The sequence below is a fragment of the Molothrus aeneus genome, chromosome 2, assembly GCF_037042795.1.
Source record: "Molothrus aeneus isolate 106 chromosome 2, BPBGC_Maene_1.0, whole genome shotgun sequence".
In the NCBI taxonomy this organism is placed as follows: Eukaryota; Metazoa; Chordata; class Aves; order Passeriformes; family Icteridae; genus Molothrus; species Molothrus aeneus.
The window spans coordinates 78,570,010-78,589,902 of NC_089647.1; the positions used below are offsets into that span (position 1 = coordinate 78,570,010).

General features: G+C 37.7%; 1 protein-coding gene across 1 annotated transcript in view; it reads right to left on the reverse strand.

Moving 5' to 3' along the window:
* The window catches only part of NALCN (sodium leak channel, non-selective), a 227,383-nt gene that overhangs the window by 139,446 nt on the left and 68,044 nt on the right, over nucleotides 1–19,893 (reverse strand). Inside the window, exons 8-10 of the mRNA XM_066545152.1 lie at nucleotides 8,295–8,437; nucleotides 8,074–8,178; nucleotides 5,328–5,414 (exon numbers count right to left, since the gene is read on the reverse strand). Of these exons, the coding sequence (XP_066401249.1) occupies nucleotides 5,328–5,414; nucleotides 8,074–8,178; nucleotides 8,295–8,437 (335 nt within the window). The remainder of the gene's footprint in view (nucleotides 1–5,327; nucleotides 5,415–8,073; nucleotides 8,179–8,294; nucleotides 8,438–19,893) is intronic.

The window sequence follows — 19,893 nt, forward strand, 5'->3', positions numbered from 1 at the left end:
CAGGAGATAATTCCTTCCACACAATGACCCAGGATCGTGTCGACCTCCATGTTGCCAGGGAAGGCTGCTGGCTCCTGTTCAGCATGCTGCCTACTGAGACTCCCAGGGCCTTTTCAGCAGAGCCCAGCCTCAGCTTTTGCCACAGCTGGTTTCTCCTGAAGTGCAGCCTGTCCTTAGTGAATTTAAGCTAATGTCCCTGCTGGTCCTTTCCCCAGGCCTGCTTAGGTTCCCCTGAATAGCAGCTCTGCCTTAACTGTTCCCTTCCCAATCTTGCAGTATGGACACATGTGCTGCGTCCGCTCTCACAGACATTAATCTACCATTTAAAGATGTAAATTTGTGAAGAACTCTTAAATTTTAAATAGATTTGAGGCTTGTCATTTGATACATGTGAAGTAAAGAGCAACCAGAAGTCAGGCAGTGTTTTTCTATCCCAATTGAGGTAAGCCCATTCTAACAGAGAGTGGGGCTTTGCATTACTCCAAGGTGGGAGGAGAGAGAATGAGACTATCAGAACCTGCCCTTCAGTACTTCAGATTCCCTGTCACAAAAAAATGTCAACATGAAACATTTGGGATAGCGATAGGCTGCTGCATGGGGAAGAGTCTGAACACAGTCCTGCACTTGCATGAGCACCAGAAAAAAAAAAAGTTATGCATTATTTTTTCCATAAAATGATTACCTAATATTCACAGATGCCATCTCTAGAAAGGTACTAGTATGTTCTCATAAAATCAATGAATCACAGAATAGTTAGGGTTAGAAGGAGATTGTCTAGTCCAACCCCCTGCCAAGTGAGGGTCACCTAGAACAGTGACACAGGAATGTATCCCTTAGGTTTTGAATGTCACCAGAGATGGAGTCTCCATGACCCCCCTAGCAGCCTGTAAAAAAAGTGTTTTGTAAGATACCTGTTTTCTTTGTGACTTTGGTACTCAGTCAGGAATGCTACATAACTTATATTAGTGGTCCTGTGGATTTAAATTTTGAATTGATTTTAATGCCTTTTAAGAGAAAAGAAGATGAGTCTGTTGGGGATGTAACATAGACTTTAAACAATTAAAAAATTTACTGTCAGAATCAGATGTAGGGCAGAACTCTGGGGCCATATCCTGCAGCAGTCCAATGTAGCCATTAAGACTGCAACATCAACATGTTTAAGAAAGGCTTAAGGTTTTATTAAACCAAAAACCCCCACCATTCTCTGCTGAATTCAGTGTTATGCTTCTTCACCTTCATTTTTCCATGTTCTGTACAGTTGCCTACTGAGACAATATTGCATTTTTTTGTAGCTTGTCAGGATATATACCCTGAAACAATTGAGGAATTAAAGGACACAGGGTTTAGCTGAGTTCTTTCACTCCTAAACTTATTAATAATATGTAATTTCTGCCAGAGTTAGGTTTCAAAGCTAATACCCTGCCAAAATAAGTGTCAGCTTACAACTCTCATAGCTATCTCTTTTGTTTTGCAGATACTCTTTGCATATGTTGCCTGGAAGAATGTAAGAAGAAGTTGCAAATTTGCTTATAATACAGCAAATTTGACCACCAAAAATCAAGTGCATCAAGATTTGTCAGCCAGCCTTTGGTTTTTAATCAGAAATCGTTTGGGTTTTTTCCCAAATAAAATCAGGGTCAGTCCCTAAGATACTTCCAAACACATGGAAGTATCTACTTGTAGGAACTCCTAACAAAGAGAAATGGAAGAATGTTCATGGCATAGGTGATCACCTTAAACACACAAGTTAAGATCAGATGTGGCATTTGCAATTCTCATTTACAATTTTTCTTAGAAATTCTTTGTTCTTTTTTTTTTTTGTTGTTAAGCAAAAAATGCTTGTTTTCTAATCATCAATCTCACCAACATTATTAAGTGTAAAGCTTAAAGGCAAGCAGTTAATCATCCTAGTTAATGCAGTGGAGGAGGGAAAGGTGATGGTAGTCAGCAACAGCCTGTATATATGGCTATAAGGTATTGTACTTAAGAGGTAGAAGGCTTTCTGCATAATGTCCTTTGTCATCCCACTGGGGATATATTTACACTGTGAGTTTGTCTTCTCCTGTTTTGTTTCCAATTCCCCAGTGTGCCACAACACCTCCTTAACTTTCAACATCTTCTGGTGGGGAGCCCACAAGAATGGAGGAAGACAGGTTGAAAGACTAGGTACAGTCCACATCTATTCTGCCCATCTGAGGTGAAGTGTGGAACAGTTTTATTCCATGCACCAAAGTCAATCCTCCAATACTGCCTCCAACAGCCCTATGTCTTCCCCATGAATCACACAACCCATGTAGACCAGGCTCAGGTCTCCATGCTACCAAAATCACTCAAACAGGGACACTGAGAGCCAGAGAGTTACCCAGGACAGCTACTAAAATTTACAAAGATGGAAACTCCACCACTTCCCTGGGCAGCCTTGCCAGCACTCAGTCACCACCAGAGTAAAAAACTGCTTCTTGGTGTTCAGAGAGAGCCTCCCATTGGTTAATGCTGTGGCCTTTGCTTATGGTCCTGTCTGTGAAAGAGGTTGTTAATGCTTTTGCAGGGCACCAAGGCAATGGAAGTTAGTTTATATCTTACTTTCCAGCGTCTAACTAAACAGGTAGCACAGGACAGCCCCTGCAAAATCTCTGGTTCATGTCAGGGAAAATAGGAGTATGAACTGCAGGAATTGCAGAGATGTCCCCGGTGCCATCAACAACTCGTGATTGCGGTGCTTGGCACTAGACAGGTCTTTAATCTCAAATGTGTAAAATACTTCCTCCAGTTAACTTAACAAGTGTTTTTCTATGAGAATTTAGCCTGCAAACCCACAAATCCCAGAAGCACAAGTCTTTAAAATCAGGCAGGAGATAGGGACTGCTGCTTCTATTTAAAACTTTTCAGAGCTGTTTAAATTGTTGCTACATCTATTTAGTTTCTCTCCACAATATTATCAGCTGTTATTGCTATACCACAACCACCACACACCACCTCTGAACTCCATTAGGTTCCTACAGGTAGCTGGAACCTATCCATGGCTATGGAGAAACGCATCTCCACACCACCTACAACCTCTATATTCCACACCTCTGCACCCCATCATTGTCCTACAAATAGAATGTATACATGTATGGGACATGCAGATATCTAAAAATACAGATAAATAAAGTGTACCTAAGAATAAATCTGAGACCCGCACAGAGGAACCTAGGTGGCTGGAAGCCACCAGTGCTGAGTATTTTAGGGGTACCTAGGAGCTGGCTGCACAGCTCTCTGATATTGGCCCAATGCAAAACAAGAAACAAAAAAGAATATATATATAACTGATTTTTATAGTAATTTCCATATGTCTTTAAAAAAAAACCCTGGATTGAAATTTATTGTAGTCATGCTTTATAGCTCACTGCTGCTGAAGGAAGCAGTTCTCACATTCCTAGACTGCTCCTACTAATGTTCTGGGCCCTTTCTTGTGTCAGAAAAAACATTTTTGCAGCTGCAGGGAGTCTGATCAATAACAAATTCACTCCTCTCCTTCTGCCAACTTTAACTCCATTTCCCGAACAAGTGCATAAATACAGTGCCAGCTCAGGCACATAGTGAGAGGGAAGTATAGCAATGAGAAAGGGTAAGACTATCTTCTTTCTGCAATTCTCACATTATGACCTGATGCAGACCAAAAAATCCATTTCTCAGACATTTTAAAATCATTAGATCACCCTAATATGTAGACCAGTAGTTAAAAAAACCACAAAAAGTATTACATCACACTGAATACTTATATTAATGAATGCAGAGGTATCTAATGCATGGAAGTTCCAAATTATACAAAGCAAGTCTTACAGCTCAACTCTTATTTCTGATATCTAAAAGTTAGAGTGTGCATAAGACACATAAAACATAGAACAGCAATCCTGTTCACTGCCTCCATGATGACAACACCAACTCAATACAGCTTATTTGTCAATAGGGACAGTAATGCCATGAAAGATAAACTTCCTAATGGAAATTAGGACATGGACTTCATATAGTTAATGGACTATTGGACTAATGGACACATAATGGAGTTCATGCAGTTTAATGTCTTAAAAAGGGTGCTAAAGCACTGTTTCAGAGCTACCCCTATTTCACGAAAGGATGAAGAACAAGAGGGAAACTGCCGATTGAGAGGTAAATATAAGAAGTTGAATGCATGAGGTTTATGTCCACTGGAACACAATTAACTGCGTTCACATGATTCCCAAACTGGGCAAAAATGCAATGCCACAAAGGCAGACCAGGTAACTCAGATGGTATCTTAATTTTCATCTGAAGTTTTCACAGTGAGTTCACCTACATTTTATCCACATACCGGAGACTGTTACTTGAGAACACCACAAATGATGTTCCTGTTGCTGTCAAAATCAAGAATTAAATTTGGGAATACGAATAATCTATTAAGACATATGCAATAATCAAATATATGGCAGTGGTTTGGCAAAGAGATATTTGAGAATGAACAGCTTGTGGAGGGGATGGAAGGTACTTGCCAGCTTAGGGTTCAGCAATGTACATGCTGCCAACAAGAATGTGTATTTTAGCTTACACGTTAAACCAAACATAACCAAAATACATTGCCAGAAAATGCTATAGTAGATTTGGCCTTCTATTCTGGAGTTTGTTTTATCCAGAAATGACATTATTTAGCTTGCAAATAAAATTTTAAGTGGCTGTACAGTGCTCTGTTCTAAAAATGGATTTATAAAAACATTACCTATCTTAGTCTGGATTTATCTAAACAATGAGGATAGAGTTTCACAAATTAACTTCTATCCAAGTAGGAATATCAAATCTGGAAGTTTCAAACACAGTATAGCTTTCTCCCTACATGCTTCTTCTCCCTTTTTTGTGTGCCTATTTTCACAACGGAACAAGAGAAATTAGGCACTTCTGTGTTTATTATGATTAATAATGCTTCTTGGCATATGTTATTGTATTTTGCACTTAATAAACAAGCATTTATGATGCGAATATCCTAGGAATGGAATATATTTGTATACAAATTCTGAGAGATAGAACATGATTAACTATTTTATTTTATATTTTACAATCGTAAATCTTTCTCTCATAAGCACATAAAACAACACCTTATCAGGAAGGATTTTTCCAACCTTTCCCTTTGGGTGTGGTACATCTTTATTTGTTGATCTGTGATTTTCAAGAAAAAAATTAACAATGCAGAAAGCAATAGGTTCAAAAAATACATGACTAAGACTATGGTAGCTATTTCTCAGTATAATTTCCCTATAGCAACATTTGAGTGATGCTGGTAACACACACACATTTATTAAAAAGCAATGTCATACCTGTAGACATGCAGGAGCTCTGCCTTGGGGTTTATTCACATCAACAGCCACAAGCTGCCAACCTCCAGCAGCATCTTCATGAAACATCTTGAAAGGGAAGACTGTTGTCAGAAATGTTTTGTGTGGCAATAAATACAAGTGAGATCTAATACATTCCCCTTAAGGACCAGCATGCATTTTCATGATAGCTAGTTTAAAATAACAGAGGAATGATTCTTTCTGCTACAGAAAAAAAGTAACATGCTTTTTCCAACAATTGTCTGATTTTACCCAGACAACATCAAACACAATGTGTTTCTATTAGTCCTAATATAGAAAACAATTCAGTTAATCTGCAACCAGACCAGCATCATTAGATAGTGGTACCTGTTCAGAATAATTTCCTTACTAAGATAAGCTTATCCTAAGAAAAAACAAATACATTGCAACCACATAAATAAGCTACATAAATAAAAGGTGCATTTGGTAATCTTTTTTACTGGCAAAATTATTTTACTGCAACGACCACTTTATTTTTGTTGCACTGATGCATATCAGCAAGAGTAGCTGGACAGTCCTTATGTATAATTTCACAGAGATTAAAATTCCTGTAAATAACTGAATGTTTCCAAGCTCTAATGATGGCAATGGAAAAGGCTTTCTTGACCACAGTGGTATTCACATTTTATCAATAGCCTCTGGAAGAGCAGACATAGGCATTCTGTTTCATTGGGTTTTTTTCCTCAGAAATTAGGACACAAAATGATGCTGGACATAAGGAACAGTGAGACACCATACCTAAAGGTGATTAAAACTCTCCTTGAAAATGTCCTTGAAAGAAAATGAATGGTTCTAGCATTTTGAGTGGCCACCTGCATATACTATGAAATGAAGTGTGGCAAAGTTCCCACCTCACTCCCACCTTTTCTTTGACACCCAGCACCCAAACGAGCCACCTCAAGAACACAGCCACAGGAGGGTGGTTGAAGCTTAAAAGTCATCCTGAGAGAAGTGCTCATTAGACTGGGGACAGTGTCACCCAAATATGGCTGTAATTCCTCCAAGTCTTTATTTAGCATCTCTGCACTGGGAAGAGTTGCCAACTAAGATCAGCACAGTTATTCCTCTTACCATGTTTTTAAGTAGATTGCTAAAGTGCTTTAGAAGAACCTTTTATCCTTTTATAGAGAACCCCTTCCTAGACTTCGACTCCTGGACACTCATTTCTTTTCTACAGGAATAAGTTTGAAGAACAGCTCAGTAATGTAAGTGGGAAAATTAAGGCATAGCTCTCAAGGCTACTTCATGCACAAAACAAACATGGATTTTAACTTTTCTCTGGTGCTCTGGAACAAGAAATCCTGCAGGATATTTTCTGTCCTTCTTAATACAGAAAAAGATAAATAATTTCTGCAGTTTGGTAACCTGGACTCTCTTGTCCCATTATGTCACTGACTTGAGGAATGAAGCAGCCATTAGAAAACATTTGCTTGTCTGCAGCCAGCAAGCTATTTTTAATTTGCATGATGCAGATTATATTCAACATATTCATGCTCTTTGGCATCATGACATAATTTTGGATATTTTATGTTTTTTAATGTTGGCTGCTTCTTGTGTTTCCCTACATTGAACTCTCTGTTTCATCCTCTAGTTCAGAGTATGTTGGATAAGCCTATATGGCTCAGAATTTGTCCTATGAACATTAAGTTCCTCAGGCTAAGCATATGTCGTGTAGAGAAGTCCTTGTTTTTAGACTTTAAATTGATATCACAAAGTCTGCTTTGAAAAAGACATATATATAGAGTAGAAATTACTGCCACAAAGTCTAGTTGAGGCAAAAAGTATAGCAGGCAGAAGAAAAGGACTAGATTTACATATGGATTACAGGAATATAAAAAAGAATATAAAAATATTCAATAATTAATTTTGAAAACTTAAATCCTTTGGCTTAGTAAAATAAATAATCTCCAGCTACATGGTTAGAAAAAATTCCCTCGTGGGTATGTTTCACATATCTGCCTTTCTAAGAGCTTTTGCAGGCAGTTGGTACTGGTTCTTCTCAGAGATGGCAAACTGCACTGCCCTGGAAAAGCCTGGTCTTTTGCCCATTTGGGACACATAATCTGACTGTTAAAATAATGAGTGAGAGAATTTAAATCTCAGCCCAGTAGCTCTTCTTTTTCATACTGGGTTATTTCCCACTACTCAGCCCACCCTTCCTATCATGGTTTCTTCTTACCCATTATTTCTATTCAGTGTCTCACTTTCTGTGGCTGCCCCAGCTGTGAGCATGGCTCTTTCCTTGCACTACAACCTATTCTCCCTTGGTCTCAACACACCCTTCTCAGTTCCAGGACCAGCTTCCTCAAACACTTCAGCTACCCTCTGACTCCTCTTCTTCCAGCTACTTTGGGATTTCAGCTCTTATTTCTTAGCACAGAAAGTGATATCCTACAGCCCTGACTTCAAACCCACCAATGACATGATAAAAAACCATTATCATACTTTGTTAAAAAGAATACAAACACACAATAGCCATATGGAGAAATGTATTACGCTCTCCATTATTCCTTTCTAAGAAAGACAAGTTAGATAATGCAACCAAGAATTAAAATTTTTATGAAAATTCATATATCAGGTTTAGAATATAGGTACCAACATGCAAAGTCAAATATATCGTATATGACAAGAACTTTTTGCTTATTATTAATTAATGAACTAAACCAAATCAAATCCCCAGAGAATCTCAGCATCTCAAGTGCTTCACCTGGGTGGTGGCAGTTGAAGTAGTACTGCTCCTGGACCCCCACATCTGCTGGAACTGCACTCTAATTTCTGCAAATGTCTCAATGATGACTGCAATAAAAACATTCTGTAAAAGAAGAAGAAAGAATGGCTGACACAAAGCTCAGCAAGCAGAAAAGAGAAGAAATTAATTCTAATATGATCTATGTTTCAGAACAATTTCAAAAGACATGTTTTCAGTACCTTAACAAGCCAGGCCAGAAAGAAAATTAAGGTGATGAAATAGAAATATGAACGCCATCGGGGAAAACTGTCAATTGCTCGGTACATAAGGAACACCCAGCCTTCCTGAGAAGCAGCTTCGTAAACCGTAAATATGCTTGTGCCTGTCAGAGGAAAAAATGAAAATGTTTGTCATTAAGCCTCCCTGAAAGTTTTCAGTATCAGCAAAAAAACTTTTATCTATCCTATTTTTGTTTTTTCTAAAGGAGGAGAGGGCTCCCCTCTCCTCCTTCAAAGTTTTTCAGGTGCATGTCCACATTTATTCCTTTTGCAGTTGAATATTAATTGGTATCAGATCAGACTGACTCTCTTCCCTCCCTGGACAGACACGTATAATCCCTTAGAAGAGTTCACTGCCAGTATGAAAATGCCTCCAAAGGCAGAATTTGTCCCATCATTTGCATTCAGCAGCATCCCTGAGAAAAAGGCAGATTTAACAAGAATCAACATTCAGTATGTTAAAGAAATCACTTTTAATATCAGCAACAGCATCAGCAATACACCAAGAAGGTGCCTGATACGAGCAAGCACAGTAAGCACCTACAGCAAGCTACAGAACTGTTTTGAAATTCAGGTAGTAGCTGCATTAACATACATATGTTGCCTTTAAAAAGCACTTTTAAGTTGAACTTGCTATATCACTCTTGAGGGGGTGGAGAGAAGATGAAAGGAAAATGATGAGAGACCTTTTTGTGCAGAAACCACTTTTGAATAACAGATATAAAGCTACTAATTTTAAACACAAAGTCCAAACTCAACCTAATGTCTGAGTGATAATATGCTCTAGTCAGCTTGGCCTTCCTCTGTATCTCTGCAATGAAAGCTTCAAAATATAGACCAGTTATGGTTTGTAAGTCATTCTTGTTTAAAGCAATTTTATGTTCCAAAAAGAAACAAAATTAAACTGTGAAATTAAACTGTGAAATCTCACAAACTGCTGTGAAATCACAGAATTGTCCTACAGCCACCCGCCAGCTCTGCTCCACTACTGCCTCGTTTCATGGAATGGCTTTGATAAAAGAGAGGGAGCATGAGGAGCGCTGCCCTTAGCAAAACACAGCAGCTGCTAGCAACATAAAGATAGAAAGCTGACTATCTGATCCTTTTCACAGAGAAAGAAGTGGTTCTGGGCAGAAATTCCAGACTCCAGGAGTTTCCCCCAAAATCACAGCACCCTATAAGGAGTGCTACTATTTTCCTGTTGAATTTGTAACATCTATATCCTTTTGTCTGCTAACAGGGATGGGATGAACATGGAACCAGTTTTGTCTCAGGGTATCCCTTCTGCAGGTAAATTTTCACTGATGAGGGGAGAGAGGGAAAAATTTAATTTTTCTGTATAACACCTGCTTTTGATAGGTAGGTGTCAAATGGTCAAGATGGGCATGGTGGGTAGGCAAAACTGATAGTTTATTTAGTTACTGGATTCCTTGCTTTTTACTGCACATGGTTCTCAGGACCAAGGGAAAGAAATGAAAATAAAAGGAAAGGAAAAGCATTCAAGCATAGAAAGTAAAACCATTTCTATTACTTTAGAAGAAAAAGTGGTCTCTATCAATACTGAAATACTCATCAGTGGTTATTTCATGGGTATTTTACATTTCAAAAATTCAAAATGTAATGGTTCAATTGTCTAATAATATACTGTTGCTGAACTGATTAAATTATTGAACAAAACAGTGCTGTTGAGGACAGGCAGAGATTAAGGGAAAAAAAAGAATCTATTAAAAGTTGCTGGCTAGGAAACTGTCATTAGTCATTACCAATGGGAAAGTCACAGTGAAAATTAGTAAAATAGAGGGGATGTCATGCAAAGTATTTATAACACTTGACTGGGCCATCTGCCACAGTAAAGCAATACTGTGAATGGACAAAAATGCACAATTAACCCAATTAAAATGAGTTTGCCTGTGTCACTAAAGTAAAAATGTCTCTATAGTGTATAACTGGTAGAGGTACTCTTAAGACTGTCAGAAAGCAATCCCTCTTAAGAATATACATTCTTGCTTAACATATGCGACTAGAAAGTAATAGAACTTTCATTACTGATGCCAGGAACCATGCTTTTCACTTGGAAATCCTCTTTCATATAGAATAAGGGATGAAGAATAAGGGATGCAACACCATAAAATGTTTTGCTTTGAAAAAGAAGAATTATTCTTAGTTAACATCTACCTTACTGCATGTTTTTGCTCTTCTGTTTTGTTTTTTGTTTTCTGATTATTTCTTTAATTTTGGACTACATCTTCCTAAAGCCAATGAGGAAGTTATTAAAAGACTCTCCTCTCACAGCAACATATTCTGTTTTTCTCACCATGTTCAAAGCCATATGGAGGGTGAGAAAATATCAAAATTTTAAGTGATGGTAGGATACATCCCAAAAAACCAGACATGGGAATGCTGCCATAAATGAAACCTAACATATGCCCCTCAGATCAAATGGCAAATTTATTGTTTTCCACAGATGTCTGTATTCTATCAGTGACAAAGTGTCTTTTCCTACTAGTTCAAAGGGCTTACGCAATGACAGCGTAGTGCTAAGAGTCTCATGGTTAAGGCATGGGAACATAGATCCCTCAGCAGCAGGAATTTGGGTATTACAGGGAATGAGAACTTGAAAACCTGCAGGGCCTGGGTATTCAATACACAACAGAATACAGTCACCTCTTGTCAAAATCCTGAACATTAGGATCATCATTTATGCAAAGTAACTGCAGGCATCAGTGAGACTTTTCAGCCATGAAAAAGCTTTGAATTATGAAGAGAGTTAAACACATGGTTGTTATGATACTGCTCATCAGCTTAAGCATGTTGGCATGGGCAGCTTGCTGAATTTGAGACATAAAAAGAGGTAGAAAATATTTATGATAATTTTCCTATTTGTTTTAGTAAATGGTTAAACCTTGAAAGCATTAGATATTAATTTGGGAGGAACTTTCTGACAACAAAATAGGTAAAATAAAGTAATATGCTTTGAAGGTTTTGTGTTTTGTTTGAACTTGTCTAAGAAATTCCATTTTGATGTTATAATAAAACAATTCCTTTAAACACAATAATAGTTAAACAAAAAAAAAAAAGAAGAAAACACTTCTCAGTAGAGATTTAAACTCAGGAAATCAACATCATAATCTGTATCAATCTCAAATGACTACTTTTATCTAACCAAGAAACACTTCTACCTTTGGAAATGTTTTACAATAGTACGTGGTTAACATTAAATAGAAAACTAAAAAAGTTCAGAAAATGAAATATTTAGTGAAATACTGGGAAAGATATTGAATCTTGTTCACTTTATGTGACATTTTCACTAGCTCCATACTGTATAGAAGACAAGACAGCAATCAGAGATAAACTGTATCCTTACTGATATTGTGTGTTTAGGATATGGGGATTCAGCAGCAGAGTGCAGGGGGCTTATTTCTTCTTCAATACATGTGCCTTTCAGATCTAGAAGATGGCAACATTAGTCTGAAGGGGCTAAATAATGGTGGAGAAAGTAATTGATTTAACATCTAAATAATTGCAATAAAAGAAAATTCTAACGGTATCCATGCCTAATCAGGAAGCAAGGCAACCTGGCTCTTCCATGCTCTACAGATGAGTAGATTACCAGGGAAACAAAAAGAATTAGAAGAGCCAGGGAAAAAAGTGATCATTTTTCTCAGGGGAGTAAAATCACCTATCCTTTTAAATTTTTTTTTAATTACTCTCTTTTAAATTACTCTTTCTTTTAAATTACTAAGGAATATAGAAAATGTATTTTTTAAAAACATAGGGACTCAAAGTTAACAGAAAAATAGTATTACTAAGCAGGCATGGTCTTTAATGTAGTGTATTTTATATTTATGCACATTTTGTAAATATACAGGATTTTCTGCTTGTTTTTGAGACTCTGATACACCACACTCTGTGACATCATCTCCTTCTATAACCAGCTCATGCTGCAAATGGACATAATGAGAAAAGGAGTGCACTGAATAACGCTGTGGTTTTATAATAGTAGAATTAAAGGAGCAGAGCTAAAAAATCACATAAAAATTCACTGAGTTGGAAAACAGAACCATTTCCTCCTAACTGGATGATGCATTCTTGCTTCTTGATTCAAAATCCCATATTATCTGCTGAAGAGTTGTCTTTCATTAATTAATATCTGTGCTATGTGTAGCTATTCCAAGTGAGATGCAAAAACTGAAAACTAAGTTTACCTATGCATTAACACCAGCAATTTCTGCATGTGTAAGTTATGTTTATAGACTACCTTGGCTTACCATGTTAGGGTTTTCTCAGTTTTCTTGTGACTGCTGTGAAGATGCTGAGAAAGAAAATCTACAGGAGGGACACTTTAGGTACAAAAACCAAAAAACCAAACAAAACAAAACAAAAACAAACAAAAAGTTTGCTTTTAAAATTTCTTGGTTTTTTTTTTAATCAGGAATTATTCAGATAAGTAAAAATTCATGCGTTGTTATTAAAGGCCTAAACTACTACCCAGTGCCACGCATGAAAGGCAGCAGAAGCCCGGCAGCGCCGCGCTCCTTTCCCTTGCTTTACAGCAGCCGCTAGATGGGAGTCGTGCACCTCGGCCACATCTGGAACATCAGCCGGCGGGGGCGGCGGAGCGTCCAGCCCGGAGAGCACAGACTGTGTCAGCCTCCCGCTGCGCCAGCTAAAGGATTGATTCTCCTATTTGCCGGTAAAGCTAAGCCGCCTCCTGGCAGGTGCTGCTGTCTAATTTCACTGTGTCGCGCTGCACGCTGAAAGGCAGCCTTCTTTAGCACGGCCCTGTGAGTGACTGCCCATAAAGCAATGACCTCTGCCTTAGCTATGGAAATGTTATCATGCCTGTTTCTGTCCCTGCTTACCTTCACTCATAAAATCACAAAGCTGCATTTTACTTCAGGGCATGGGTATTTCAGTTGACCAGTCAGATTTCAATTTATCTTTCAGTATTAAGGTATTTGTAAAACACTGCATGCGGTCAGAGTTTTCCAAGTGTTTTACACTACTGTTTCAGTGAAACTAGAAAGGACTAAAAATTGTCCAGAAATGCAAGGACAAGGTTGTTAATACCTCTGGGAAGCAGCTGGCAGGCAGGATTGAAATCAACTAAAAAATCAACTAATCATGAATGGCTTAATGGGGTTGCTTGCCCCTGAGTGAGCAACCTATTTTACTTTCCCACACCAACTCTCACCAGCCAGTCTGATAGCTAACAGAAATTAGGAGGAAAAGAAAAAAAAACCCAAAACAAGCCAATGCTCTACTCTTCTCTTGAAACCTCAAGCCCCAGTGCCATTTTCCTGTTACTAAGCTGCTGAAAAACTGATTTACAACAGCAGAAAAAACCCACACGGCCAGTCTAACACAGTCTTTTAAACCTTGCTAAGCATAATGACTTAAAATATACAGTAGTGATGTGTCACTGATTCTTCATTTTGAAAATCTATTTGCTTATGAGAAGATGAAGCTTTTATGTGTGAGAAAAGACTATAAACAGACTGTACAGATAAAAGCACCAATATGGAGATAGAGAACATTGCAAATGTAAGTTCTAGGATCAATGCAATCTGATCTACAGACTTAGTAATAAAAAGACAGAAAATCACAGAATTCACAGAATTTCTAGGTTGGAAGAGACCTTCAAGATCATCAAGTCTAACCCATGCCTAACACCTCAATTAAACCAGTCAATTTCTGGGGAAAAAAATGGACTTTTCTACACTGTTTGCACATATTTTAGAAATGTGTGCAATATTTAGAAGTCAGCTTACCAATATGAATGTAGCAATGCTGCCCACACGTATTGACTGCACAGGGTTCAATAGGAGCGTGTTCTGGGTAAAGAAGTCCATGCTTTGTTGTACTAATAATGTCTTACATGTGATAGTACTTAATAGTAGTACTTCATAGACAGTACTGATGTAGTATTTTATGCTTTGAAAAGAGAAATCTGCTTTACATTTTTTAACAAGTCCAAGGTATAAAGAAAGATGAACATTCTTCAGAATGACTTTATGTGTGCTTTGTTTATGGACATTTAGCCAGAATAGCATTTATATCTGCTTTTCTTTAATAACTTTTTGATTAAAGTAGCTATAGATTTACAAATAATTTAACAAATAGGGATCCAAAATGTCAACAGAGCTCATAAGCTGACTTTATGTGCAGAAATACTGTCTGCTTTTTCCTTTTGGCAATTAGACAGCTATAGGACAGTCTGTCTTATAATCACTTCTGTGAGTGTGGGGAGGCAACTTTATAAATGTAGTGGCAGCTGATGAGAATCAAGTAAACGCTGAGCTGTAGCACACAGCTAGCTGGAAACTCTGCAGCACAGTCAAGCCTCCCACCTCTTCTTCATTCTAGAGGGTATTCTTAAGGACACAACTGTTCTCAGATCTCTGGGGTCTCATCTTCAGCAGAACGGGCAGAGCTTCAGGCTGAAGCCTAGAAGTAGGACACTGCCATAGCTGTGCTTCTCCTTATCAAACTGTAAAAAACTCTTCAGATCTAGAAACCAAGAGTACAGAAATCCCTAGGCCTTGGCTTTAAGAGTGATGAATGCTGTGAAGATGGGCCAGACACCACCTCAGTCTTTCCAATGAAACACTTCTGATTTCAAGTACAGTCATAGTGGAGTCAATGCCTGTTTCAGTAAATGTTATGACAAAACTGTATAACATAAAAAAGTGCAATGGAGGAACCTCTATAATTTAATAACTTATTCCTTTGAAAATGAACAATCTTTTTATAGGACTGTTACTTCTTCTTTTAAAATGCATTACATATGTAGACACATTTATAGAGTAAAAGTGGCAGCTAAGAAATCAAGATTTAGAAATTCCCCCAAATTGTTACATTTTAAATTTAATGAACACTTTAAGGGTTATCATATTAAAGAGAATAGTTTAAGGAAGAATTCTTAGTACAGATATTAAGTATTTGGATTGCCATTCAGCCAAATGCTGGGAATGACTATTAAAAACAAGGTAGTGATGGATTACTTTGTTAGAGAGAAAACAAAGTATGCAAATCTTTTTTGACATAAAGCATGCAAATTCAGCACTGAATTTTATACACTATTAATCAAAACTATTCACTTGTTGCATTAGCTTTTCCAATAGTGACAGACAGAGCAATCTAATTCATTTTAAGTACAATCATGAAACAGCAAAGCTGCTTGGTCCTAAAGCTCTATTTCAGTTTCATGTGGCTCCTCTGAGCATCACCTGTGAATTGTAGGTGTTTCTCTGAGGATGTACTTGCTCTCTTAAAATGAAGAGGTCAGTGCCTTTCTCTTGAATGGATAACATTTTCAAAAGCAGGTGCATGAGATTTTACCACAATCAGTGGTAAAACTGTTGTCATCTTAAATAAGATGCTTTTAAAAATCTGCCCCAAAGAATCCCAATTTGATTTGCTTCAGTTATAGTGCACATCTGAACAAGATTTTATTCTTGTATAAAAGTTTCACCAAAGGGCAGCAGTGGAAAATCCCAACTAACAAGACCTGCTGAGCATTCAATGAACATAAGACAGTAAGAGCACTTAGATCAATGCATTTCTCTAAGAAAAAATAACAGACAGTAAAGCTGGTTAAGTAGACATTATGAAAACCGATACATGTTAGAAATCTCATTAGCCTCCACACATCTGAAAACAGCAGCAAATATACAGTGTCAAATGCATCCTAACAGCCTAATCCAACTGAAGAGACAATAATTTCCCCTCCTAAATGGAAGGAAGGAGCTCTATGATTGACTGTTTCAAGAAAACCCAAATGAAACTTATTCAATGACTTGTTGATCTATTACTAACTACTTCCTGGTGCCTTTACATGCCACTAAAAGGAAAATAATTCATCTACTTTGTTGAGGTGAGGGACTGGTTTGCCCACTATCCTAATACATGGAGTTAGAAATAGTGTGGAGATACAGACAAGTGGTCTAGTGAGCCAATAGCACACTGAATCCCATAGCACCTTTATGAGATAAGCATATTATCCTGGTTCAGAGATGGCTGAATTAAGTTAGGGACTCTGAGACTCTCCTCAAGCAGTGACACAATCAATGTCTAAGATGAAACAAAGATTTCTGATTTTACAAGCGCTGGGTGTCAAAAGAGAAAAAAACTGCTTTGCTTGTTTGTTTTTTTTTAGTAAAAAAACCAAAACCATACATGGATGTCAGCAAAAAGCCATCAACTTTTTTTCCTTTCCTTCAGAAAACAAAATACTAAATTGGAAAGAAAACCAATTCTTGTAACATCTGACTTCTTTTATTCTGGACTGTCTTAAAGAAAGTATTTGCATGACCAGAGATCTACTGAATATCAAAAGAATTCTTGGAAGACTAGCACTAATGGACTAAAGCAGCTGGCAGATTTAATAGGAGATGAAAATCAAAACTTTGGCAAGAAAAGTTGTATAAACTGCCAGGTATTTCTTAGGAGAGAGAATTTCCAAAGTTTTAATACACTCTGTTTAAACCTTGTTTTCAGTATTATCTGCTTCTGCAGAACTTCTTTCTGATCTTTATGCGCTGCTGAAAATAATCCCACACACCCATAACAGAAATTTCTGGGATTTCTCACTGTCAAATCAGTGTGGGTTTTTTTTTTCTCAGATAGGCCTTTTTCTTTTTTTCTCAGCATCAAGTTTACCTGCAAAGATGTTTATTCTTTGAGTAGGTGTGTGTCAGCTCTGTGCTTTGACTCAAAGCTGCATTAATTTTCTACAGACCAATGATATTTAACGTATTTTTTCTTCAAAGCTTTTTGCTAAAGTGGAAAATGTGGCATTTTGTACTGAGACACATGAACAACACATGGTTTGAAAAAAAGGGCTGTGTATGAAAAAATAAGTTTTGGCATTGCTCATTGAAGCAGTTTCTCAAGAAATACACATCAGACCTACTCTGAGCAATCTTTTATCAAAGGATGAGCTAAAGAGATCTCATTTTCCATATGAAAATTATTTTCAGTGGGTGAAATAAAATCAGAGCTTTTAGATCTGAAGGTGCAAACAAGTGCTATGCATAAATTCAAGGTTGATTTTTTGCATGCCATTTACTTCACAGGGACTACCTCTTTGTCTACTCTTCAATTAAAAAAAGAAAACCTTGGAAGTCTATCCACTCCCTTCACTGAAGTAAAAGGCACCTCTAAAAACACACATAAAGATATTTACTGCTGCATGTTACAAACATGTTATCCTCAGCAATGTGTCTGCAAATCCTACCCTGGCTTGGGTAGAAATTTTGTGTTGTTACATTATGGTCCCATATTTTTCCTTATGAGTAACAAATCCCTATCCTTGTTTGTTAAGTTCTGCCAGTATATTTCTGTAACATTTTGAAGAAGAAAATTATGTTCCCAACTTTTAAATCACACTGCCCAAAGTCAGGCATGTGAGCTGATGTTCAGATAGCTGGATATAGTCAGATTCTTTGAGACATGGAAGGTCACAAATTAAAAATTTTCAACCCTGGCCTAAATGCTAGTACTTGAAGCAAAAGAAGAATCTATCAATCCTTTGGTAGAAACAGAGTTAAATTTATAGTTCATTTAAGTCCCCACAAAACATAAAAGGTGCTGGGAAAAAGGTATATTTTATCAACATGGTGTTTACAAAACACTTATTAAATTACCTGCCACATTAAAAAAAACCCAGAGATTAATACTATAAGATGCAGTCATGAGAAAAAAGCACAACTGTTTCCAGACTCATTAATTCTACAATCTCTCAGAAATGGGCTTCCTAAATGAAGAGAAATGCAACAGGAGAACCTCAAAGAAATATCTGCTTCCAAAACTGACCATCAGGCAGATCTCTGGTACCCTGGCACTAAAACCCTTTCTAGTTAACTTTCCTAAGAAGATTGTAAAAGTACCAACTAAATGCTGTTAGTTAGGATTCACATGCTCGAATCAGAGATAATTGTAATTGATAAGAAACAACTGCTAACAGACAATAGAAAGCACTGGAATAACTGAGAGTTTGTCTCCTTGGAGCTTTTTAAGAACACATCAGCTAAGCATCTCTAAGAAATAAGATAGGAACAGGTGACTCAGTCCCAGAGTGGCCTGGCAATGAGCTTGACCTTCAAATAGATATCTTTTTTAGGTTCATACTAATTTTCTCCAATTAGAGAATTGGAGAAAGCAATAAAGAATTCTCTAAAGCCAGTGCAGCATCTTATCTTTACTAGTTATTAAAACAAAAAAATATATTACCATGGGTAAAATAATCTGTATTTGTTTAAGCTGCACATAGACACTACAAAGAAATTAAGATCAAAGTTCAAAAATCACCTTGCATTAGGGTTTTGCCTGGAAAGTGTTGTAGGAGTGGTGGTGCCGACTGAAGTTCCATTGCTTCTGAACTGGTTAAATCATATTTTTCAGCAAATAAAACATTTTTATTTTTCTTCCATAAAGGAAGCATTCATGAGTCATAGGTTGTGGTTCTAACTTCTGTAAAGTAAGAGATGTAAAAAACACTGGGAATAAATAAAATGCCATGCAGGACATGATTTAATGATAAATTTACTCTGTAAGGTTCTGACTACTGTGCTAAAAGCACTACAGCCATATGACATGAAGTAGTGATTTGCTATAAGCTGAGTCTGCCCCTTAAAATCACCCTTTTTTTTGAGGGCTTCATTTTGTAATGAAAGGTTGAACTGGCATTGTCTGTCTGCACCCCGACTTCCTCCAGAGCAGGTCTGCTCTTCTATTTCCAGCATAAAGCTGTCCTAAAGGCATTAAGTTGGTATAATTTCAGCATTCTGTGCCACCCTCAGTGACACTGACAATAACTCATTCATGTGCCCTGCCTCATCCTAAGCAATCACATGCCAAACCACAGCCTGAGGCTACTGCAAAGTAGCTTTCCTGTGGGCACTCAGGGAGTGAAACACTGTAGCTCCAGCTCCCCGACCTGATCTTTGGATGGATGTGCCTGCACCACCTCTGGCTCCCTCCAGCCTCAGCACACACCTTCAGCACTATTCCAAATAGGCTCACATCCTCAGCATCTTCCACTGGCTGACATTCCCACCTGCCATACATTCCTTCTGTATTGGGTTATGAAATCACATCCCTGGCAGGCTGCAACAGTGGGATGTGACACAATGCTCATGGAAATTTTGGACTGAAAGGTCTCATGTTTTTGATTTATGTTTTAGGGTCACAAGGGTGACTTATGGGGTTAGTGGAGATCAGAATCAACTTCTGTACATATGGATATCAACCATTCAGCTCTAGAATGGACCAGGCTTGAGCTGGTGGACCTGTCAATCCACATCATACTGTTTGCAGACCAAAGACCAATGCCAAGTACAGGATTTTATTAACGGAAATCCTGCCCCTGAAACAGTTCCACAGTTCAGGTTTCCACAGTATATGGCTCAGCAGCACTATGCATCTGAAAGATACATGGCCAAATATCCAAGTGTGAATACAACCAAGGGCAGTATGAAGTTCCCAAGTTCAGCCTCCCAAGAAATAGAACACACAGAGGGCAAAATAACACTAAGTACTTGTCTCTGGCCATAAAGAA